This window comes from Thamnophis sirtalis, unplaced genomic scaffold (genome assembly GCF_051295495.1).
Source record: "Thamnophis sirtalis isolate CommonGarterSnake01/CBP01778 unplaced genomic scaffold, rThaSir2_p1.2 scaffold_13, whole genome shotgun sequence".
Classification (NCBI taxonomy): domain Eukaryota; kingdom Metazoa; phylum Chordata; class Lepidosauria; order Squamata; family Natricidae; genus Thamnophis; species Thamnophis sirtalis.
The window spans coordinates 30,745,048-30,770,006 of NW_028261393.1; the positions used below are offsets into that span (position 1 = coordinate 30,745,048).

Here is a 24,959-nt window from a genome sequence, read left to right on the forward strand (position 1 = left end):
TTGAGGTGATCAGAAAGCACTTGGTAGAAAATAACTACTTGATTCTCAAGAGAGTTGTGCAGATTACAGAGATTACAACTCCCATATAAAGCTACTTGAATGATCGACCTCTTAGTCCAGTTCCAATGTCCCAACAAGAAGGGCCCTTGAAAAGTTTCAATTCAGTTCAATGGAGCTGCATCAGAATCCCTCAAGGACTGCACATAGATAGGCAGCAATTTCATAAAATACTTCTATTTATTGACTTTGCAAATTGGGATTGTCTGATTAAAACTAAGTCCAAAAATGTCATTATCCCACATGGAAAAACAAGATGTCCATCCCTTGGCCAGGAGAATAAATCCTTGCATATGAAATTTTATTTTTTAAAATATTTTTAAATAAGGCATATTAAGAGCTTTAAACACTGAAAATTGTTGAGATATGTTGTATTACGTTGAAATATGCAGAATGAAATGATTTCTTCAGAGACTGTACAAGACCTAGAAGAGAAAGAACACTTTAGATGCTGGAGCAACTACCTGGGAACTCTGCTTTCTAGAGTTCCAGGAAGAATCAATGAGTTTTGGGATGACTATTCAATTCTATGGATCTATCCTGGGTAATGAATTTGAATAGAGGAAAATTCTAAATTTTGAATAATTATTTAAGTCATTGGAGATTCACTGTGTTGTTTTCTTAAATGGCAGATTAATCTGTCTGATGAATAATGTATTTGGAAGAACATTTTCATGAGCAGAAAGTGTAGGAAAGTATTCAGAAATCAAACCATAATAGCTATCATGCGGCTTTTTCCACACAAAAGAGATCACTGACCGGTCAAGAAAGCAATACGGCTGTTCAGCAAAGTCATGGAGCAGGACTTACCAGCATCCTTGGTTTATGAGGTAGCAGTAACAATGTCCACCTTTTGAGCAGCTACCTTCTTTGCTTGGTGAGCCTGTAATACCGCCACAGCCTCCTCCACCTGTGATGGGGAAATTGCATTTATGGAATCCAGCTACCTTACCCCTTGTATGTGTACCCAGTATGCAAATGTGGCTGAATAATTCAACAAAGTAGGAACAGTGCTTCAGATCTGGTGCGGGTATGCTTCTGTTCCTGTCAGTGGCTCCCTGAAGAAGCTGCACATGAGATCTGAAGGGCTCTGTGGCCCTCCCTCCAACAAGCCAGCAGAAATAGAAAGCAGCCAATGTTTTTGGCCCAGGATTTGTGACCACTAGTCCTCACCTTGGAACGGAGGGATTCTGGAGACTCCAGCATGTGTAGCAGCTCCGAGTTGTCAATCTCCAGCAACATCCCAGTGATCTTCCCTGCCAGGCTGAGGTGCATTGTTTGGATCAATGGAAAGAGACGTTCTCCTGAAGAAGCAAAAATAAGAAAAAGGTGATGACTATTTTATTTAGCACATGGCATCCTGAGGTCTTCTCATAGTGATGTGCTCTAAGCCAGGAGATCACAAGGATTGTCTGCTGCCACTGTGGAAGAATTAGACAACTCTTGTCATTGCCCAGAGGATGCCCAAGGTTAGGATTCCTACATTTTTCAGGAAGACCTCTTTGCCCACCCATCCATCACCATTTTGCACATATGGCTAGAGCAGAGGAGCCATCCAGAGCCATGAAAACCCCCTCGATGCATGGCACAGGTATTGAAAATCCCCAAGGGAGGGACAAGAGGGGGACTGGCTCACCCAGCATTTGCTTTTGCTCCTGAGGAGGTGCAGCAGCCAGCATGGATGCCGTCAAAGGGTCTTGTCCCTGCACGTGAACAGCAGGTTGTGGGGCCTGTGAGGAAACCAGGGGTTTTGCCATTAGCACAGATCACAAAGTGGTCCTGGAAGCAATTCTAGCAAATTTAAAAGACACACGAAAAATAAAGTGCTCAAGAGGAGGACATCATTTCCTTTCTCACCAAAGTAAAAAAAAGTCATCTCCTTTAGCTGAAAAAATAGCTCATTGAAGTGAAAGAACAACTTCAAGGATTAAAATGTATTAAATGATTTGAGATTTCCCCCCAAAATGTAATCTGAAAGGGCAACATCTTCTACCAATCAGCTTATTTGAAAACCCCCTGGGATGACTTACAGCTGTGTTTCTCAACTTCAGCACCTTCAAAACGGTGGACTTCAACTCCCAGGATTCCCCAGCCAGAAATGCCAGCCACTTGAAGTCCATCTGTCTTAAAGGTGCTGAGATTGAGAAACCCTGACCCAGAGGCAAAACTGCTGCTCTCCTGGGCATGTTATGCCAGAGGTAATACAACACCAACAAGCATGAAATAATTCTTTGGATTACTAGGTGCAAGGCTGAGCGGCTTACATCTATCAAGAGAGGCCTATGTGCACAGCAGCACAAGAGTCACAATTCTTTGCATGAAATAGAACAACGGCTTTGTATGTCAGAAAGTAATTTGCTGCTCAAATATAGAAAGCCTGCTTAGTTAGAGCCGCATTTTCCCAGTGGAGGAAAAAACCTGCTTTCTTTGCCAGAATGTGGAACGTCTCAACAGGGAAGAAAGAAACATCAAATCCAAAGACTCGGCCACGGCTGCTGGGAGTCGGAATCAAGCACCAGGCCTGCCAGATCCTGCCAGGGCTCTGCCTTACCTGTAAAGGCTGGACTGCTGGGTGGGGGCTATGGATGCCTGCAGCGTATCTGTATGGTGGAACAGCCCTGGGAGCCTGGGTGGCTATAGGTGGCCGAGGAGCAACCCCTGTTTAAACAGAGAGATGATGATCAGAAGCATCCATGTTCTTTCAGGCAAATGTTTTATTTCACATAACATCTGTTAAACCGATACTAGCAATAGTCTCTAGGCAGTTTATTTGAATTATTTCCTTTACTAATATATTTGTTGAATCAAAAAGCTTCTGCTACAATATGACAACCTTCTTCAACAATTGAATACCTTCCCTAAATATTTCACTAAATACCCACCCCCACCCCCATCTCATACATACACAACTCCAGCTCCCAACCACCATATTAGGTGAGTTGGCTGGAAACTCTGGAAGTTGCAATTCCAGCCCCTCCAGAGATTCTGGCTTAGTCAACTGTATTTTCATTCATTCATTTAAAAGATTTGTAGCAAATGCTACATTTACTACCAGAAGGATCTGCCCAACAGCAACTGGATTACTAAATCAGACCCAGCAGTTGGTCAATGTTTCCTGATGCTTCTGCAGCAGGGATGGCAAGCCTGTCTAAACCTAGCAAATCATAAATTGAGATTTGTTTCATAAATAAATGAAAAGATCCCAGAGGGACATCTCTGGGCCAAGTGCTTACCAGTCTTCTGGGGAGCACCAGGCACACCACGTGATGCTTGAGCAGCATTTGTGGGAGCCAAATGCCGTAGCGTTGGCCGTGGCCCAGACTGGCGCATACTGTTGTGCATACCTTGGAAGCCTAGTTTGATTTTCAAGAAATGGGGTGGGAGGAGAGAAGGGAACGGCAAGTTACTGGCCAGTTATATTGGAGAGCTAAAACTGGAGGAAGGGTCATCCCTGGAACCAGGCCTGTGTGAGACCCCACCTCCCTAGAAAACATCCTTAGTTGCCCTTTAGGGTAACATGGCCCTCTTCCATGGCTCTTGAGAGAGAGGGGTCTGGGCTTCCAAGGGCAAACTGCTCTTCCACACATACCTTGAGGCCTCCCACCTGGCTGCCAGCGTGGACTGGGTCTCATCTGAGTCATCTGGTTAGGGGCATAGTATGTGGGTCTGTTTTGAGCCTGGAAAGAAAAAAGGGGCTGCAACAGAATCAGTCCTCCAACATGTTTTCGTTGCCCTCTTACAACACTTCTGTCTTAATGCCAGGGGGGAAAAGAGAAAAGTGCTAGATTGTATATCATCTCAAACTCTAATGCCATACCTAGCTTCAGTTTTTTAAACATGCTAAACTACCAAGACTACTATTTCAAATATTGTTTAAAATATGTTCACAACAAACCTCAGCTTTTGCACACTAGACTGGAAGCAACACATCGTGGAAGAAGGCAAAGCCCTTTTCCAAAGCACAAGTCCGTGAAGCCCCAGGAACTGAATCCAATTTGAAGGAGGCAAATTCAGCTTATTAAGTTATTCAATGGTGGCGCATTTTGACTTTCAAGCAGGCCTTTAAAATCATTCTGGAAGTGGGTTTGGGCACAGAATGGTTGTTTCAATTTCAAGTTATCATTTAAAGGACACCCCTACTCATAAATACACAAAATCTTTTATTTCCTGCAAGCTAAAGTTTAGCTTTCTTTTTTTACCATTTTCTCCTTTAGGATTTTCTGACAGGCAATAAGGAATTTAAATAGTTAAGATAGTACCCCAAAGTACCAGCACTATGCTTTTTTGGAAGGGTGATGACCCGGAGACATATTAAGATATTTAAAATTAAATAGCTGGAGCAGTGAAGATTCCAAAAATGTGTAAGGACACCCAGCTATGGCTAACTGGTTAAAGAGAGCTGGCTACTGCATGATGGAATCTGAGCTGTGATTGGTTGCTGTGAGTGTAAGGGTGTGTGTGTGTTCCTTCTTTCCCAACTTTTTCCTCTGTGTGCCCTCTGTGATTTACCTGACAGTGTTCTTGCTATGTTGATTTACCTGATGATGCTTATTTACTATAAATATATTTATTTATATAAAATGATGGTTCTTGACAGTGTCTCTGACTCCATTTGGAGACTGGATGTGTCATTCCCTGACAGAACAATATCATTTAAACCTCTCTACAACTGACATTGTAAGAATCCACTCCCTGGTCCAATGAAAGGGATTCAAATGGATTCCAGCAGCAGATCTATCTTGCGAAAAAGAAAAGAAAGCTGTAAGGGCCCATGAATCTTAGCCTTTGTGGGAAGCAGAAACCATCTGCTTTGGTAGGGGCACCTCTGAGACCCCCCTCCAAGGACAATTGTGTGGAGGACTCACCTGGGACACAGCCGGCATGAAATAGCCTCCGGAAGTCGGCTGGAACTGGCTAACAATGGTGTTCGCCGGCAGAGCTCTCATGCCAGCAATGCGCTGCAGGTATTGGTTGGTGAGGTGGGCCTTGCGCTCCTCCTTCCTCTGGGCCAAGGCCACATACAGCGGCTTGGATCCCACAATGCGCCCGTTCATCTCAGTTACGGCTTTGGTGGCTTCTTCTGGAGAGGAGAAGCAGACGAAGCCGAAGCCTTTGCTTCGACCATCTTCCAGCATCACCTAATGAATAGCAATAGCAATAGCAGTTAGACTTATATACCGCTTCATAGGGCTTTCAGCCCTCTCTAAGCGGTTTACAGAGTCAGCATATTGCCCCCAACAACAATCTGGGTCCTCATTTTACCCACCTCGGAAGGCTGGAAGGCTGAGTCAACCCTGAGCCGGTGAGATTTGAACAGCCGAACTGCAGAACTGCAGTCAGCTGAAGTAGCCTGCAGTGCTGCATTTAACCACTGCACCACCTCGGCTCATTTCCCTCATGAAAGGCAGGGACTGGGAAAAGGGCTGGCAGCTCTTAGTCCTGGATGCTGATGTTGCTTGCCTCACCTGGGGAAATACTGCAGGAAGAGAAACCCCCCAATATGGACTTCCCAGAGATGGCCCTTCTTGCACAATGTTCAACATCAGCTTTTGCATTCCACAGACCCACCGCTCTTTCTTGGCCAGACATGGGAATGGCATTGGCCCTGATCGGCCCCAGCCTCTTTAGTACAGAAGGAAGGACGGGCCCTGGGAGACCGGGTGGCCTCCCCTATCCCAAACACCTAGTTCACTGCCCATGAGGCCCCCTGCAACGCTGATTCTTAATTGGCAAGACTTCCCCCCCATTACATTTTAGAAATTTTGCATTGAAGATCTTTCAACAATTAGGAATGAATACATTTCCCATGTTCTCTTTTTAAAATTGGCACTATTTTGGTCACAGTGATATATTTTTTTAATTTAAAAAACAGAAATTTCACATAAGAGTTATTTTAAAGATACAGGTTGTCTTCTTTTTATGACCTGTTGCTCAGTGACCGTTTGAAGTTACAATGGACCTATCTGAGGCCCGGGAAATTAAGATGGTCAGCAACTGGGCTGCCCTGACAGTCTTATGCAGCCATGTGACTGCATTTTACAACAGCTTTGCTGAAAACTAGCATTTACGATACTTCTGATTTTTGGGAAAACCATGCACATAGCGAACTGTTAGCTCATATGGGCAAAACCACTGGTTCACTATCGGGGTTTGCTTAGTGATGCCTGCAAAAAGGCCATAAACTCATATGACCCAACCAAACTCATTTTAGAACCATCACAATTTACAACCATCATGAGAAAGCTCCATTACAGTCATAAGTTGAGGACTACCTTTTGCTTAACCACCATATCTATTCAAATTCATAATTTCTTGTCTCTGGGGCCCAGCTATTTTATTCACTATAGTGGCAGAACTAAATTCCCTCATATGTTTTTTTTACATCTAATTTCCGTGTATATGCTTTATTTCTACAAAAGATTCCAATTTTCCACTTCAATTCATCCATTCATTGTCATAATAGTTCTAAAGCCTTATTTGGGCAAATTGCTTAAAAGTGAGCCCCACACAGGTATGCAAGTCTTAAGAGCAGTTCAGGCAATACTTGGTTTAACTGGAGGGAGTCCTAGCTGTGGGACCCTCGCTCAATATCTGCTTAACTCCTTGCTTAATTTACCTTTGCACTTGTGATGGACCCAAATGGAGAGAACTCCTTTCTCAGCTTCTCATCATCAATTGTGTCATCCAAGTTCTTGATATAGAGATTAACTCCCTGAAAAGGGGACAGAGATATTAGCATAAGATGGCATCAGTGCAAAATTTGATGTTTCAATTATGAACAAAGCAGGATTTTCTTTTCTATCAACAAGCACCTCCACACATGCCATTAATTGCAGTCATTTGGAGTTGGTCAGCCTAGACATCTGATAAATAAAAAATTGCAGAATCCAATCTGGGTCAGTCACCGGGACCGCAAGTTAAGTCTTCCAAGCTTTCAGTCTCATGCTGCAGCCCATCCTCAGGGAACTTTTCTCTAGCAGAATGTGAATTCTCTCCCAGATCAGATCCTGCAACATTACCTTGGGATGCATATATTTGTCTTCATTCGTAATAAAAAAATTAGGAACATAATGTCCTTTGTAGAAAGAAACTCTAAATGTTGCAAAGCTGTAGGGACAAGTTTCTTTATAAGAGAATTTGCCTGGATTTGCTGTGCATTTCTATAGCACCATTTGTCCCCAGGCCTGCACTGCAGAGTCAGGATCAGGAAAGATTCAGGTGCCTCTCCCACTAGGCCATTCCTTGGCCCTGCTTCTACTCTCCCCCCTACTGAGGGAGTTTGGGGAGTCCTAAAGGAACTCAAAATTCACAGGGCTGCTAATCCAGCAGCTTCAGCAGAGCGAATTCAAGACCTAGCTTGTCCTAACAACGGTCCCTCAAATGCACACACTCTTTGTAACTTGGGAGTCCTTTCCTTCCTCCAGAGGCAAAATACCTGGTAACGACTGATCCTCTCTTGCTTCAGCTGCTCAAACCTGCGTTTCAGCTCTGCCTGCCGTTCCACCTTCTTCTGTGCACGACCCACAAACACAATTTTCCCATTGAAATCTTTTCCATTCATTTCTTCTACTGCCTGTAAAAGAATTCAAAGCAGCAAATCCCTTGCAGACATGAAGTCTTCCTCAGACACATGATACTTACTATTATTATTATTGTTGTTGTTGTTATCACAGCACAATTGTATCACAGCGGCCAGTTATTTGGCCGGATTTGGCATTACTAGTCAGGCCCCACCTAGGGGCCTAGGATGTCGTAACGTATTTTCGTAATACGCGTGCGGATCCAAGCAGTGCGGCTTTTTGCATTTGACTGATGGTGATTTTGTCAATTTTAACTGTTTTAAATGTAATTCCAGTGCTTTTGGAATAGCACCCAGTGTGCCGATTACCACTGGAATTATCACTGCTACCATAATCATTGAATTTCGATTTTTAAATCCTGGTATTTCGCGATTTTTTCATGTTCCTTCTCGTCAACCCTGCTATCACCTGGTATTGCGATGTCTGTGATTGTAACCTTATTTTTCTCAACCAGTGTGATGTCTGGTGTATTATGCGCCAGTATTTTGTCCGTTTGTATACGAAAATCCCATAAGAACTTGACCATCTGATTTTCGGTGACTTTTTCAGACTTATGTTCCCACCAGTTTGTTGTTGTTTTAATATTATAATTTTTGCACAAATTCCAGTGGATCATTTGTGCAACTGAATTGTGTATTATTATTATTGTTGTTGTTGTTGTTGTTGTTATTATTATTATTATTATTATTATGTTAATCTTTGGTGAGATTCACAGCCTTTGGGGCTGGTTGGTAACTCAACAGCTCGAGTCCTAACCAAGGACCTAGGAACTGTTAAGGTAACGTTGGAGGATATAAGCTGTTCCAAGTAGGGCGGTTTTTTGTAGAGTCAGAATGTTCAAGTCAGGTAAATTTAGAATTTTAAAATAGTGAAGTAGCCCTTTAGCTATTGTTCCAAGGGCTTGGTTTCCATACCGGGAGTCTAACCCGGGCCGCCTGGGTGAAAACCAGGAATCCTATTATTATATTTTCCAATGTTAATTTGGGATTAATAACCTCTGCAATCAGAGATTAAAAACTGAAGCAAGTTCAAAGCGTTGACACAACCTTGGATAAATCTGGGACTTTCAGTTCTTCTCTGAATCACAGGATCCTCTAGTGCTCATTTAACTGAACAGCATTCACAGTTCTCCCATTGAAAGGCAAGGCTAAGGCTATTCCCAGACTGTTAACTGGAATACTCAGAGACTCCTGGTTTGTTCAGCAGCTGCCTTTTGATAATAAAATGGAGAATATCACTGCCCACAGATTGCCCTTTGCTTTATGGCAACAGCCACCTGACAGAAAATCCAAAATAAAGGGATTTGCTTTCATTTTATTTCTGCAAAATTCACCAGAGCTCCATTTCTCAGTTCAAAAACCGATCACGCCACACTGACTACCTACATAGTAGCCTCACAGTTTATACCTTGCTGGCCTCTTCATGCTTTTCAAAACTCACGAAGCCAAAACCTTTGGATTTCCCAGCTGGGTCAGTCATCACTTTAACACTGAGGGTCTTACCTGTTGTTGGAAGAATAAGGTTAGCAAATATTACCTGGAGCAAAATTAAAGGAGAGCTTTTCAGAAGAAAACTATTACTGAATAGATCACTATATTACTGAACTAGTCCACATCAGGATATCCATCTGCCCATTGTCTGGAATACTAGATGCAGTGCACTGACTCTTTTTCCCTTAGTTACTTCCAAGCTGAACAGAATGATATACTCTCTTAATGTTGCCAAATTCTGCTTAAAAGCTGGCAGAATTCATTAAAATCTTGCCAAAGTTTGACATAATTTTCTCTTTATTTGCCTTTAATCTATTTTATTTTGTTAATCGTATTTTAGTAGTGTTATTCTGCTCTTGTCCCAAAGATGCTTTTCCAGGAGGCAACTGGATTTTCTTTTTCTTTTTTTATTAAATGTTTTTTTAGTTTTAGTTTAAAACTGGTACAACATCTTTCTTAATATATCAATCAATTACAGATAATACAGAAAAAGACAAAAACAACAATCAGAAAAACAAAACAAAACACAGGTGTCTATTATGAAAAAATAAGAAGTATATCAACTGGTTACAACATGTTTTGGTGCTTCTCTTCCATTGACTCCTATTAATTCAAATATCTTAACTCGAATATTTGCCATATCAACATCATTATACCTCCGGTTTTAATTATTATAATTATTTAAACATCCTTCATCCTTAGTTATGCTAAGGAATTAGTCCATAACACATGCTGGCAGTTCATTTACTTATTTGTAAAATCCTCTATTATCATCAAATCCTCATATTCTATTTTAACTAAACATCCATAATATTCAATTATATCATATATCCTAACATTTTCCCAATATTGATTAACATTTAATTATATGGATTTTATTTAGTTTTTTAATAGTGCTAATTATTATAGTTAATACTCTTTATGTATAACCTAAAGGTATTTTCTCATATCCAATTGTTAATTATCATATCAACTCCACATTATATACATTACTATTAATATCAATTATTATTCAGCAATATCTGTTACACAAAAAAGCAATTAGATTTAGCTAATTTTCAGTTATATTCATCAATCTATCAACCAATTCCAAATTATATATATTGCTATCTATATCAATCATTATTCAGCTATATCTATTACAAATTGAAGTAATCCGATCTAGATTCTATTTTAGCTAAACATCCATAATATTCAATTATATCATATATCATAACATTTTCCCAGTATTAATTAACATTTGATTGTATGGATTCTATTTAGTTTTTTAATAGTGCTAATTATTATAGTTAATACTCTTTATGTGTAATCTAAAGGTATTTTCTCATATCCAATTGTTAATTATCATATCAACTCCACATTATATACATTGCTATCAATATCAATTATTATTCAACAATATTTGTTACACAGAAAAGCAATTAGGTTTAACTAGTTTTCAATTGTATTCAACAATCTATCAGCCAGTTCCAAATTATATATATTGCTATCCATATCAGTCATTATTCAGCTATATCTATTACAAATTAAAGTAATCCGATCTAGCTAATTTTAAATTGTATTGTCCCATCTGTCAGCCTGTGTCCCTCCAGCCGCAAGGTTTCCTCCGTCCAGTAGCCATTCGTTGAATAAATTTACCAAATGTTTCCATAAGCAAGTCCAAACAAAAATATTTCGGCACCTTTGGATTCTGAATGTCAGTGATGAAATAATAAAGTTGTTCTTGGCTTATAAAGCTTCCCAATTTAACTTTAATTCTCAAGGGTGGATTCTCCATTCCTTCTGCACACTGTCTCTTTAAATGAGTCGTCTTTATGGCTTCCCCCCTCCTCTCTTCCTCTGAGATAGACCAGACACCATTTCTCACATTTTCCGTTTGTGTTTCAGGAACATTTAAGCATTCAACGTTCTCAGTTTTAGGGAAAAAGGAATTGGCACGGGGAGTTAATACCCTCCCCCAGAGATTTGCGATTATCTCTGGGGTCCTGGGTCCCTCCCCACCTTCACTGTCGTCTTCGGGACAGCTGGGGTTCAAAGAACCCGTCCAAAAATCCTTTGGTATAGAGGAATTTCAGGAGTAGCCTAAAACTCCATCTTCTCACTGCTAAGCCCCGCCTTCTTCCCCCTTATTATTTTTTTTTTTTCTTTTGAAGACATTTGGCACCAAGTGAGAAATCGAATAGGTTCCTGACCAATCTAGCTGACAACTTTGTTGTCCAAAAGGTAGAGGGGGGAACTAGAGGCACAGCCATACTGGACTTAATTATTAGAAACAGCGAAGAAGTGATAGAGGGGATGGAAACCGCAGGAACCTTGGGTGAAAGTGACCATGTCATACTAAAATTCAACATAGAACACAATGATACTGGAATCCTAGGTTTTAAAAGAGCTGATTTTTAACAAACTCAGAGAGAACTTGGGAAAGAAATCCAAGAAGAAACCAGCATGGCTGCATCAAGATCTCTCTGACAAACTGAAAGTAAAAAAAGTAGAAAGAAGTACACATAACTATGGCAGAATATCAGCAGATAGCCAGAATCTGCAAAGATGAAGTCAGGAAAGCAAAGGCTTAGAATGAACAAAGAATTGCAACAAAAGTCAAAGATAATTAAAAAAAAGTTTCTTCCAATATATAAATAACAAGAAAAAAATCAAGGAAACAGTTGGTCCACTAAAGAGAGAAGATGACAAAGAAGTAACAGGCAGCAGAGAGAAAGCAGAGCTGCTTAACTCATTCTTTCCATCGGTTTTCACACAAAAAGCCTCAACGATTCTCTAAAACAGTGGTTCTCAACCTTCCCAATGCCGCGATCCTTTAATACAGTTCCTCATGTTGTGGTGACCCCCAACCATAAAATTATTTTCGTTGCTACTTCATAACTGTAATTTTGCTACTGTTATGAATTGTTAAGCCTGATTCACTTAACAAGAGTGTTACTAATTTAACTTGTAGTGATTCACTTGACAGATGTGACAAGAAAAACGGGGCAAAACCCACAACAAACCTCTCACTTAGCAACATAAATGTTGGGCTCAAGTATGGGCTGGTAAGTCAAGGACTACCTGTATGTTAGGCTTGAACAAAAACAGGCCAAGAGGCGAAGGGTTTCCATTTGTCCCTATTCCAGTAGGGCAACGTTTGCTTCTTAAGGATGCCAAGAGAGATCCCCGCTGGATCTCTCACCAGCAGGGCAGCTCAATCGGGTCTGCCGACTGTCACACTTTCAAGGGCGCTAGAGGGCAGCACCCAGCCCTGGACTTCCTTCATTGCTCCCAGGAAGCTGCAGGCTGGGCCATAAGGGCAAGGCGCACGGGGTCATCGGAGAACAAAGCCGGCTTTCACTTGATGCGCTGCCTGGCTCGTTTGCCCGCCTGGCTTTCCCACCTCCTTACTAGGCCCAGGAAAGTGTCGCAAAGAGCAACCAAAATGCACTACTTCAGTGCCCAGCGGGAAGCCGCCACCGCCGTCTCCAGCTTTCCCACACAAAAGCTGCCACCTGCCCGGTTTCTTCACCTGCTGCCATCACCCACCTTTACGACTGGCTGAAGGGCAAGCCGCGCCGAGCTTCCAGGCGGTGACTCTCTGGTGGCCCCATCCTCCCCAGCGGTGTCCCCGAAGGCTCCTGCTTCTTCTCGCACTCGCCTCCTCTTCTTCCAACTGGGCAAAGCGGACCTGCTTCTTTGCGCTCCCCACCGCCATATGTCTACTACACCAGAGGGCCGCCGCTGCAGAGCCAGGCAGGGGGCACGTGACCGACTAATCCCAGAGCCAGTGGCATCTTGGCAGGCGAAAAGAGCACCTTAAGACCACACTTCCCAGAAAGCAACGGAAACCAACTGTTTACGGTGTGGAGGCTGTTGCTGCAAAATGCCTCCCTTTCCACACTGAGGTTGGCGAATGTTGGCTACATTCAGTTCAATTAATTCCCCTCGAGTTATTGACTCTAGCCCCTAGAGGTCTTAGGTGAAGACCCCCGAAGAGGTTGCAACCCACAGGTTGAGAACCGCTGCTCTAAAAGAATGCAAATGACCAGCTGCCTGCAAGGAATATAAATCCTTTCATTCCGCACCATCCAGTCAGAGCTGAAGAAGGTTCTTGGATGAGAATTGAAATGTCTTCGGGAAAAAAAACAAAGTCCGGTTGCCTCCTGAAAAAGCACTTTTGGGACAGCCATAACCTGGATTAATGAGAATCTCCATAGACTGTTATTCTGCTCTGTTACCCTAGTCTGATCAATGGTGAAGTAAAATATAGATGTCCTCAGTTAATGGCCCTAATTGGAACTGGCAACTTCACTGCTAAGCAAAGTGGTCACTAACTGGGAGATTTTATGACTGTGACTGTGCTTTTCAGCTGGAAAGAGACAAGACGACTCAGTTTCATAACTTCAATTTTAGTTTGCCAAATAACCTCTCACCCCCTCTTTGGAATGCTCAAGTTTCTGCCTATTATTGTGCACACATTGAAAGCAATGTGATGGCTCTGGCAGCAGCAGATGATCAAGCAAAGACATTTGCCTACAGAAATTGCTTGCTATTTTTCTTTGCCTCCCTCCTCCCTCACTCACAGAGCTACGATTGGAAAGAAAAAAGTATCACCGTATCTCTTGAATAACACACTCATGACTCCCAGCCTTGGGCAGCCAGCACAATTGCATTGTTTTAATGCATACAAGAGGAAAAAGGTTACTCTCTTGCAATAACCCCTTTCTCTCCAATCTTTCTGCTTTGCAGGGATAGGGAGAAGGGGGAAAAAATCAAAGATTTTCTTGACCCAGGCTCAAGCCCTTCTTATCACCTTGCTTCTTCCTCCTGTCCTTCAAGGTGATTCCTTATGCCTGTTCAAATCTTAAAATATCAAATCAGCCATCACTTACAAAGGCTTCAGTTAAACGTGAACATAAAAGATCACTTTCTGGAAAACCCACCGTAGTTGCTGAAGAGATCCTTCAGCCTCTTGTCATCCATCTCATCCCCAAAGTTTTTAATATAGACGTTGGTAAACTCTTTGGCTTTGACTCCCAATTCTGCCTCACGTTCTTTATGGGATTTAAATCGGCCAACAAACCTGGGTAGCAAAACAATGACAAGCCCTGGTAAATGATCTGCTCCTGCCCCCGGGAGAAAGGCAAGGCAAGGTTTCAGGGAAGAAAGGCAAAAGCAAGCAGCCGGGGGGGGGGGGGACGGGACGGGAGGGGATTGCAAAGGTGGACACAAGACCAAGCTGAAGAACCCCCTGTCCTGAAGCAGAGAGGCAGCAGGCCAAGGGCAGCCACTCACTGCCAGGCAGCATAAAGCCTCAGAGAGTCAACCCAGCCCACAGCAGGGAGGCATCAAGTGAAGCCAGACCCCCATGACAGGGGATGTTGGCTGTGGCTCGGGCAGGGAAACTCACCAGCCCTGGAGGAGACAGGCAGCAGGCCAAAGCTGGGGCCAGGAGAACCAGCAGCCTGGTGGGGTTATACTGAGATGCATCATGTCTCAGCTTCTGGCTGAGACACTCACACTTTGCAGTCGTTAAGCAGCATGCCGTTCATCTTCTCGATGGCGCGGTCCGCAGCATCTTGTGTCTCAAAGTGCACAAAAGCATAGCCCTTGGAGCCATTCTCATCACAAACCACCTGTAAATGACTGGAGTTGATTAGCCAGCATTGACACATCAGTTTACTTCCTGTTAAGTGTTCCCCAAGGACAAATGGAAGATGCAAAGTTTGCATCGTGCTTGCCATCCCCATTGTGAATGCAACTGTAAATCACTACAATCCAATGTCTGTGGTGGTTCTCAGGGTAATTTCAAAGTCTTTAGTTATGAGCTCAGTTCCCAAGCTATTATTTCACAGCAGAGAAAGAAGCCATCAGAGAAATATATGGGTGGTCCTACCCTCTTTTATCACTGGCCATATCCACCACTCCAGCCCCCAACTACTTTGCAGATTTTCACATTTTAGAAGTGCCCAGGGTGTCACTGAAACATTTTGCAAAGCAGGGATTAGCTCCAAGAAACTCTATAAAGAAGGCAGCTTAATTCTGATTTAAAGAAAGATTAATGAGATGATTTAACAAGTTGCCTTCCCCCCGCCCCCCACAAGTGCAAAACCCACCAAGTGTTTATATGAAATGTTGGATAGAATCTCAATATATATATATATATATATATATATATGAGAAAATCCATTTTGCCTGTCTCTCTTACACAAACTCACCTCTTTGTGCTTTATGCCACAAACCCGATCTTATTTGACATACATGGAGATTAAGACCCAGCCAATTCTGAGGGCCAGTTTCATGCAATTCAGGAAACGGAACTGGCCTAGGACTCACCTTGCAAGAAAGAATATTCCCAAAAGCAGAGAACGTGTCATAAAGTGCTTTGTTGTCTATGGATTTATCCAGGCTCTTAATGAAGACATTCCCTACACCCGATTTCCTCAAAGAGGGGTCCCGCTGAGACCACATGATGCGGATGGGCTTGCCTTTGATTACATCAAAGTTCATGGTATCCAGGGCTCGCTCAGCTGCAGCACAAAGAGCAAGAAAGAAAGAGAAGGGGAATTTTATCTTGAAAAAAGCAAATGAGTGTCCCATTGGGAGTTCACCTCTCAACACTTACTCCTTATTCACCTTGAAGATTTAGGGAGCATTTCCTCAGGACAACCTTGAGCCTGAGAGGTATATGGCATATGTATATATAGGTACATGCATATACAGACATGCACAATGATTATCAGTGCATTATGAACTTATAGCCCTGGGGAACTGACACTAACAAGTTGTCTTATAACATCTAATAGATGCATGACAAAGAAATAACCTATTCCAGAGAAGATTCTGCCCTTTCTGGATGAGGCAGGCAAGCACTAGAGAAACATGCCTCTTGGCCTTGGATCCAGGGGATTTGGATCATTTTTATTATATCTCCAACCTTCCCTTCTTGGTTACTGAGAAGATTACAGCTTACAGCTCCAAAGGGTCCTGGAAAAAGTGGATTATCTGGAGCCCTTCTGGTCAGGTTCAGACCAGGATACAGAAAGCTTTGGTCGTGCTGGTTGATATCCTGTGCGGCAGGCGTATTGCACCCATCCTGGCAGTTCTTGATTCTCAGCCACCTTCTCTACCACTGACAATGGCATCCTTCTGGATCACTTTAGTGGGTTGAGAATGAGGGGTGATGTTCCCCTTCCCCCAGGGCCAATTCCATTTGGTAACAGAAGGGTGAGGAATCTAGTCTTAGATCGCTGCTTGGTGAGCTGGCTCAAGTCTGAGAGTTAAGGAAGAAGATATTTTGGCTAAACCATACCAAGACTGAGTGGCTGTAGGTTTGGGGCTCCAAGAGTGTGTGAGAGAGTTTAGCTTTGACTTGTATGGGGTTATTCACTATTCCATTCAGATATAGTGTATAAATTGGGGATCCTCCTGGACTCACAGCTCCTGTTCAAAGATGACAGCTGTGATCAGGCGGGCCTTCCCCCAACTTTCTTTTGTGCCCCAATTGTATTTAGTATTTTAGTATTTATTAATACTTATAGGCCGCCCTTTTCCCTGAGGGGACTCAGGGCGGCTTACATAAAATGAAGGGAGGGGGTGTACAGACAATAAACACAAACAATACATAGAAGTAAAATAGTAAGCAACATTCATTCATCATTCGGGTGGGGGATATAAATACGGAGGGCCCGCCATACATCCAACCTATGCCAAAAGCGCTCCCTATTATTGGAGGGCACCGGACAAAGATATCATCTTGGTAATATCCTGCAATAGCTGTTCCTCAGAAGCCGGGATATGGTCCTGCAGGTGGCGTAACCATAAGACCGTGGTGCGGTTAAAGTAAGAGGCCGCAGCTGCTGATTTAATGGCCCAGGCAGAAGCTTGGAAGTTCTTACATAAAATTTTGAAATGCAATGGAATAAACAGCCCCGGAAAAGCCGAGGGATCGGGAGGAAGAGCTTCCTCATCCTCAAAAAACTCTGCCTCACATTGAGTCTCCTCCCCCATGATGGAACCTTCACTGACCAAGGGGAACATGTCCTGGAAGCCTCCTGGGAAGAAGCCCGGTCACTAGGCCGCTTGGCCTGAGACCTCTCACGAGAGTCCCTGTGGCCCTGAGAATAAGGCCCCTTGCTGGCCTGTGGCGATGCCCTTAGAGATGGCAGAGGCAATAAGCCTCCCGATGCTATCTGGAAGAAGATCCGGATCCTCCAGATCCTCTTCAGTGGGCCTCTGTGGCTCAGCCCCATTAGGGGCCAAAACAGGGGGAGGGAGGTAGTCCCGAGAGGTGCCCTCCAGAGGATCCCCCATAACATCCCTAATTGCCCTGGGGGATGGAGGAGGGGATGCCTAGAGGGGATGCCTAGAGTGCCTGGAAGGCCTGGCAGGGGACCCTTGAGAAGGGCTGAAGCCTCTGACTGGTGACCTGGACCTGTGTAATGGGCTAGGCCTGCTGGCCCAAGCCTCCTATTGCCTGTCTGTGGGCTCTCTAACCGCAGCCCTAGAAGGGCACTGGGTGGCCAGGAACTTGGAAGTGGCTGTCCTGGTCTGGGGTGGGGAGAAGGTGGTGGCCTTTCAACTCCGGCGGACCTTGGATGAAACAGATTATCTGGATCCCTTTCAGTCGGGTTTCAGGCCTGGTTACGGCACCGAAACTGCTTTGGTTGTGCTGATCGATGATCTCTGGTGGGCCAGAAATAGAGGACATTCCTCTATCCTTGTGCTTCTTGACCTCTCAGCGGCCTTCGATACCATCGACCATGGTATCCTTCTGCGACGGTTACGGAAGGTGGGAGTGGGAGGCACCGTCTTACGGTGGTTCTCCTCCTACCTCTCAGACAGGTCGCAGTCGGTGTTGGTTGGGGGACAGACATCGACCCCTAGGCCCCCCAAATATGGGGTGCCACAGGGTTCGGTCCTGTCCCCCCTCCTATTTAATATCTACATGAAGCCGCTGGGTGAGATCATACGCTGGAACGGGATCAAATATCATCAATATGCGGACGATACTCAGTTGTATCTCCGCCCCGTGCCAACAGCGAAGCAGTGGAAGTGATATGCCAGTGCCTGGAGGCTGTCAGAGTCTGGATGGGAGCGAACAAGCTTGCACTCAATCAAGACAGGACCGAGTGGCTATTGATGCTGCCTCCCAAGGATAGTCCAGACATTCCACCTCTTAGCCTGGGGGGGAAATTATACACCCCTCAGAGAGGGCCTGCAATTTGGGTGTCCTCCTGGACCCGCAGCTGACGTTAGAACACCATTTGTCAGCTGTGATCACGGGGGCTTTTGCCCAGGTTCGCCTGGTGCACCAGTTGCGGCCCTACCTGGACCGGGAGGCACTTCAAATGGTCACTCACGCCCTCGACACCTCAAGACTGGATTACTGTAACACGCTCTACATGGGGCTGCCCCTGAAGAGTGTTCGAAGACTACAGTTGGTCCAGAATGCAGCCGTGTGAGCGATATTGGGTGTACCTAGATACACCCATGTTACACCTATCCTCCGCAAGCTGCACTGGCTCCCTATTGGTCTCCGGACGCGCTTCAAGGTGCTAGTCGTTACTTTTAAAGCCCTACATGGTTTAGGACCTGGCTACCTGAGAGACCGCCTCCTGCCATTTACCTCCCAACGACCAATAAGATCGCATAGGTTGGGCCTCCTTCGGGTACCGTCGACCGGACAATGCCGGCTGGCAGCCCCTCGGGGGAGGGCCTTCTCTGTAGCTGCGCCGGCCCTGTGGAACGAACTACCCGTAGAGATCTGGACCCTCACCACTCTCCCGGCCTTCCGTAAAGACACCAAGACCTGGCTGTTCCGACAGGCCTGGGGCTGTTGATTAATATCCAGCCACTCTTGGACAGAATGGATGTTGTGTTAATTTTAATATTGTATTTCTTATTTTAATATTTTTAAAAATGCTTTTATCTTGCCTGTGAGCCGCCCAGAGTCCCAATGGGAGTGGGCGGCATACAAATTTCATTAAACTAAACTAAACTAAACTCCTCCGTCCCCGAGTCCTGGCCTTGCCTCAGCCCTGGTGGATGCCATCTACTCACGATCTGGCGTTGCTGCAAATGCCGCTGAAAAGCCCCCAGGCATTGCGGCTGCGGGAGATTCCTCAGCTGCTTCCGGCTCCAGCAAGTTGCCCCAGCCTCGATAAAAAGCCGCAATGCTGGGGAAGTAGTCAGCAATTGGTGCCACTCCGAAGATGGCCACCGCCTTGTGGCACGCTTAGTCGCCACCCAAGATGGCCGTCGCTTACCGGATCACCACTATACGATTGTAAATTGCCTCCTCACTGCATACCAAACAGCCAGCGCGCCTCTGGCCAGAGCAGACCTCCTGAAGAGCTGCGAATTGCAGCCTGCCACCCCCGAATTCACAGGGACCAGACAGCGCTCTGCTTGGCAATCAGGTGGGAGAAATGACGCCGATCTGGTTCTCCACCCCCTCCAGGTGACAAGGGAAAAACGGCCCCTTTTTTAGGCAGCGCTCAGCAATTTAGAATTTAGACTAGTCCAATTATTCAAATTGTAACACCGTTAAATTTAAATTTAAGTTTAATTTCCTCAAGTAGGAGCCAAAACACAGTCTGCTTAGACCAAAGACGGAAGGAAACTGGAGCCAAGAGAAGGAGGAGGTGTGGCAAAAAAATTCCCTCAGTCTCTGGACCAATCAGGCTGATTTGATATCCCTTGCATACCCCCCCCTCCCGCATCACACACTGGAAAACTGGCTATAGCCACTCACACCTTACCCAACTCTCAACTGGGTTACTGCAATGCACTCTATCCTCCCATCTCAGTGAGTGGGTCTGGCCTGCTCCCAAAGTGGGGATACATTCTGAATCTCCTTTCTGAGACCCTGTCAGGAAGCCTGCTTTCTTGGTACCAACTCCTGCCCTTTGGAACTATCTTTCCCCCCAAAGCCCAATAAAGATTGGGTCTGCAGGCCTCTCAAAGGGCCGTTGAGCCCTGTGTGCTTGGGTCAGGATGAGTACTAGCAGTTGGTGATGTAGCCTATTTTAGTCCTGAGCAATTTTTAACTTAAGTTATCTCAGTGGTATATGTTTTGGGGGGGGGGGGTATTTAGGTAAATTATTTTATACAGAATCATAGTATTTGATTTGGGCAATTACAAATATGTTATAAATACATGTTCAAAGCTCATCATTTTCTTTGCAAGCAGACTATCCTAAGTAACTTTCTACCGCAGCCAAGTCAACTTCAGGCAAGTGTGTCACTTTCTAGACCTTCTGCAACTGAGACACTCAGATATGCCACATCCTTCCAGATTCTATTTTTATACTGAGCAGCACATACGGTGACATATGCATACCAGACTCTGTGCATAAAACTCCAAAGCTTAGGAGTCACGCCAAGAAGTACCTTTAACTGTGAAAGAAAGGGATTCAGAGGGTGACGAGGGAATGCCTGCTGCCAACACAGGACTTCATTCATTGCTCAGGTCAGCCTGGACAGTTCAGAAAAACTAACAAGGGTAGCAGCAGTCTGGTTAAGGCACCGAAGTAGAAAGCCAGAGACCATGAGTTTGAGTCCCTCCTTAGTCATGAAAGCCAATTGGGTGACCTTAGGCAAGTCCCTCTCTCTCAGCCCAGCCCACAGGGTTGTTGTCGTGGAGAAAATAAGAGGAGGATGGTGCACTGAATATGTTCACTGCCTTATTTGTAAAAATAACAAAGGCAGGATACAATTAAATTAAATCAATTACATTAGTGACAATGAAAGACAGCTTGAGTAATAAGTTGCAGATGAGGAGACAAAATGCAGGCCTGGCTGGGATTTCTAAAGATTGGGATGCCACTGATACCCAAAAAGCCAATGCAATCCTAGGCTACATCAAGAGGGATAGAATCAAGATAATGTGAAGTACCACTTTATAATGCCTTGGTAAGATCACATTTGGAACACTGCATCCTGTTCTGTTCGCCACAATATAAAAAAGATGTTGAAATGCTGGATAGAGTGCAGAGAAGAGAAACAAGGATGATTACAGGGCTGGAGGCTAAAATATATGAAGAATGGTTGCAAGAATTGGGTATGTCTATAGTGAAAAGGAGAACCAGGGACAACAGGAGACCAGTGTTCCAATAGTCCAGGGGCTGCCAATCTATTCTCCAAAAGATCTGAAGACAGAACTAGAAGCAATGGATGTAAATTAATCAAGGAGAGGACCAATTAGAACTAAGAAATATCCTTAACAATAAGAACAATTAACTAGTGGAATGGCTTCAGAGGTTGTTAGTACTCCGTCACTGGAGCTCTTTAAAGAAATTGGATAGCCATTTGTCCAGAATGTAGAGGGCCGTGATGGCGAACCTATGGCATGTATGTCGGAGGTGGCACACAGAGCCATCTCTCTGGGCACGCCAGCCATCGCCCATTGCTCTTCCGGATTATGTACAGCTAGTCTTCACGTGTGCAGGAGTGCTGGAAACCAGGACAGCTCTGCACAGGGAAGGTGAGCTTTCAGTTTCTGGCACACACATGCATGCCGGCCAGCTGGTTTTTGCGTGCACATGTGTGCCAGAAACCGGAAGCTCAGCTTCTCCATGCGTGCATGTGCTCTGGGAACTGCTTTCTGGTTTCCAGTGCTCCCCCGCACACACACACTCCTGTTTCAGCACTCGGTGCCCAAAAGGTTCACCATCACTGGTACAGGGTCTCCTGTTTGAGCTGGGGTTGGATAGAACAGGGCTGTCAAACTCCCGGCCTCAGGGCTGGATGTGTCATGCGCTGGCCATGCCCACACCTGGTTTAACAAAGGGGGGAAAAGACCCAATGGGTCATGTGATGCCACTGTGATGATGTGAGTTTGACACCCCTGGACTAGAAGACCTCCAAGGCTCAGTTGTCTTTCTTTATCCAAAGTAGCATCCATTTCAAGTGGCACTTTAGTCAGCTGGTTAAATTAGGCAACATTTATTTATAGTAGGAAGGGGTGTTCTAGACAGAGTTGCCAGTAACTCCAGCATTATCTCTTTGCAACTGAAAGGAAAAGGCCATTTGAAACAGAAGCAAGTAATAAAAAAACCTTGAAAATTGGGGGGATCTTTACCTCCAGACATTTCTCCATTTAGTAGTTTTTATTAGCTACCTGCTAATAAAAACTATTAAAATAAAGATGGTTTTGGTCTGAGCATTGGCAGAGATATGGTAGAGGTTATTCAGTACTGTGTAATGTTCTACCTTTCTGAAACACTATCAGAAACTAGGTATGCTGATAATGGATGCATATATAAAATTTTATCCCATCTTCTGAATTAAGAAACTTTCCTCACAGGTATATTATAATATCAGTCAGGACTCCATACCTCAATGACATCTATGATGGTTCCCAAGTAATTTACTGCCACCTTTCAGCAGTCTACAGTTTCCTCAAGTCATATTACTATGGTGGAACAAGAAATAATATATTGATCCATTTATGTCACTGATGGGTCACATGGCTAACGAAAGACCATTTCAAGGCTGAATAGAATTACCCAGGACAAAATCTTTTGAATTTCCATGGAACACACCTTATGTTTCTGATTATACGGGAATGACCAAAATGGAACGCAAGCTATAAACCACAATTTACATACCACATTGGCAGAGTTCACACAAAATGCTCTGCTGAAAGGAAAAAACCTCCCACATTGCAATGTGTGACCTAATTCCTGATAGCGGATGGAGTTCAACCCTGAATCTCAGCTTCTTAAGAGGTTGAGTTTGGAGATGTTCCAAAATAACATTATCCATTTGCATTCAGCCTAGAGACAACCTTTTCATGATACTGTGTGAGCACCCTTTTTAGAATCAGAATCAATTTTTAATCTAAAACTCACAATTGGGCACAAAGATAAAATTTATATACCCACACAAAAACATTTCTCTAGAAAGCAGCCTTGTTAGCTACATGTTCCTTCTCCAGTGCTCAAGCAATCAGAGGAGGCTCTTCATTAAAAAGCTGAATCAAGACTCCTCTGCCTGTCTCAGGGAGTGAGCAGCTCACAAGAGGAAATCCTCCACATTCCAATAAATCATTGGACTCTTTTGGGGGGTTCCTACTACAGCATCAATGAAAGACCATTTCCAAACCTGCCCTTCCTATCCTAACAGCCGGGCAAGATCACACCCTAAAAACTACTAAAATAAAGATGCTTTTCATTTGAAAGAGCACTCTCTCAAAACACCCCCCTGTTCAGTACATGGTCCCTGGATGACCACCCTCCAGACCTTTTGAGGGACAGGAGCATGAATGGGCAATGACCAGAAGCCCAACTTGGAGAGACCAGCAGGAATCTCAGTGCGACCAACGGACTGGCTGGGAAGACCCCAGAAGCCACATCCCTTTGGTGCCAAGGAGCCCACCTGACGCAGCCAGACAGGTGTAAAAAGCCTGTCCCAGAACGGAGAGAGGAAGAAAGGAAGAAGGGAGGGAGGAAACGAAGAAGGGAGGGAGGGAAGAAGGAAGGAGGAAGGAGGAGTTGCTAAATCTGGGCCTGGAGGTCCTTCAATAGTTTTACTCCCACCTCAGCAAATGGGCACAAAGAAGGAAGGAGGAAGGAGGAGTTGCTAAATCTGGGCCTGGAGGTCCTTCAATAGTTTTACTCCCACCTCAGCAAGTATTTAGGGGTGGGAGGGGGATCCCCTCCCAGAATCCCTCGCAGGAGGCCTCGGGGGGCGGGAACCGGGGTCCGCTGCCCCTCACCGTCGCCGGGCTGCTGGAAGTTGACGTAGGCGTAGCCGAGCGAGCGCCGGGTGATCATGTCCCTACAGACGCGGATGGAGAGGACGGGCCCGGCGGGGCTGAACTTCTCGTAGAGCAGCGCCTCCGTCACCTCGGGGTGCAGGTCCCCCACGTACAGCGACGCCATCGGGTAGCTGCTCCCGGCGGTGGCGTTCATCTGGGCGGGCGGGCGGGGCAGAGCCTCGGGGAGCCTCTCCGCATGCCGCCAAGGCCTCCGGGCGAGGATCCGGGCGTCTTCCGCCCAGGGGCTCCTCCCCTCCCTCCTTTCCTCCCCCGCCAAGCTGCGGCCGAGAGCGCCCCGCGGAGGCCTTCAGGGGCCGCGCGGAGGCCTCCCAGCCGCCGCCGCCGCCGGGCCTGCACGGACCGCCCGCAGCAGCAGCAGGAGGGGGCGGGGCGGGGCGGAGGGGGGCAGCGGCCCTGGGCGGCGGAGGCCGGGAGCTGGCACGCGGAGCGGAGGGGAGGGAGCTAGGCCGCGGCGGTTACTGCCAGCCCACAGCCTCGCTAGGGACGTCTGGTCACCTTAATTATACATATCCTCTCTCTCTATCCATCCGTCTGTCTGCCTGCCTATCTGTCTATCTAGTTATGGTATCTCTCTCTGTCTGTCTGTCTACCTGCCTGCCTATCTGTCTATCTAGTTATGGTATCCCTCTCCCTCCCTCTCTCTCCCCCCCCCCCCCGTCCATCTATCTGCCTGCTTACCTATCTCTTTCTCTCTAGCCATCCCCGTCTATCTGCCTGCCTATCTAGCTATCTAGTTATGGTATATCTCTCTCCCTCTCTCCCTCTCCGTCCCTCATCTCATTATCATCTATCTCAGTGTTTCTCCATCTTGAAGACTTGAAAGTATGTGGACTTCAACTCCCAGAATTCTGGGAGTTGAAGTCCACACACTTTCAAGTCTCCAAGGTGGAGAAACACTGATCTATCTAATTAATATAATTATTTCTCCCTCTCTTTTTCACTCTCTCTCTCCCGCGCAAACACGCAAATGCATAGGGCAGCCCACCTCACACACAGGTAACTCCGAACGGCTTACAACATTATGATGCACACCCAAAGCGAATAGAGTCAGGTGCCTGTGAT

The 24,959-nt window shown here is 45.2% G+C and overlaps 1 protein-coding gene and 1 non-coding gene across 5 annotated transcripts; both read right to left on the minus strand.

Moving 5' to 3' along the window:
- Positions 1–329: 329 nt before the first annotated feature.
- On the minus strand, positions 330–24,037 carry PABPC4 (poly(A) binding protein cytoplasmic 4). 4 transcript variants are annotated; one of them, XM_014072834.2, is made up of 15 exons: positions 23,835–24,037; positions 15,449–15,642; positions 14,633–14,748; positions 14,056–14,195; positions 9,045–9,139; positions 7,493–7,630; positions 6,674–6,769; positions 4,923–5,195; positions 3,647–3,734; positions 3,291–3,410; positions 2,609–2,715; positions 1,694–1,787; positions 1,231–1,361; positions 868–967; positions 330–482 (listed from the first exon to the last, which is right to left on the minus strand). In XM_014072834.2, the coding sequence occupies exons 1-14, from the start codon at positions 24,028–24,030 to the stop codon at positions 881–883; spliced, it is 1,875 nt and encodes a 624-aa protein (XP_013928309.2). In that variant the 5' UTR covers positions 24,031–24,037; the 3' UTR covers positions 330–482; positions 868–880. The 4 variants fall into 4 exon arrangements, 3 of the variants coding, with proteins under 3 accessions (XP_013928309.2, XP_013928311.2, XP_013928310.2); XM_014072836.2 differs by having other exon boundaries at positions 23,741–23,969; XM_014072835.2 differs by lacking the exon at positions 7,493–7,630.
- Positions 7,152–7,279, minus strand: LOC148043116 (small nucleolar RNA SNORA55). The gene has a single exon (XR_015698431.1). It is a non-coding gene; the product is annotated as a small nucleolar RNA SNORA55 (small nucleolar RNA).
- Positions 24,038–24,959: the final 922 nt, after the last annotated feature.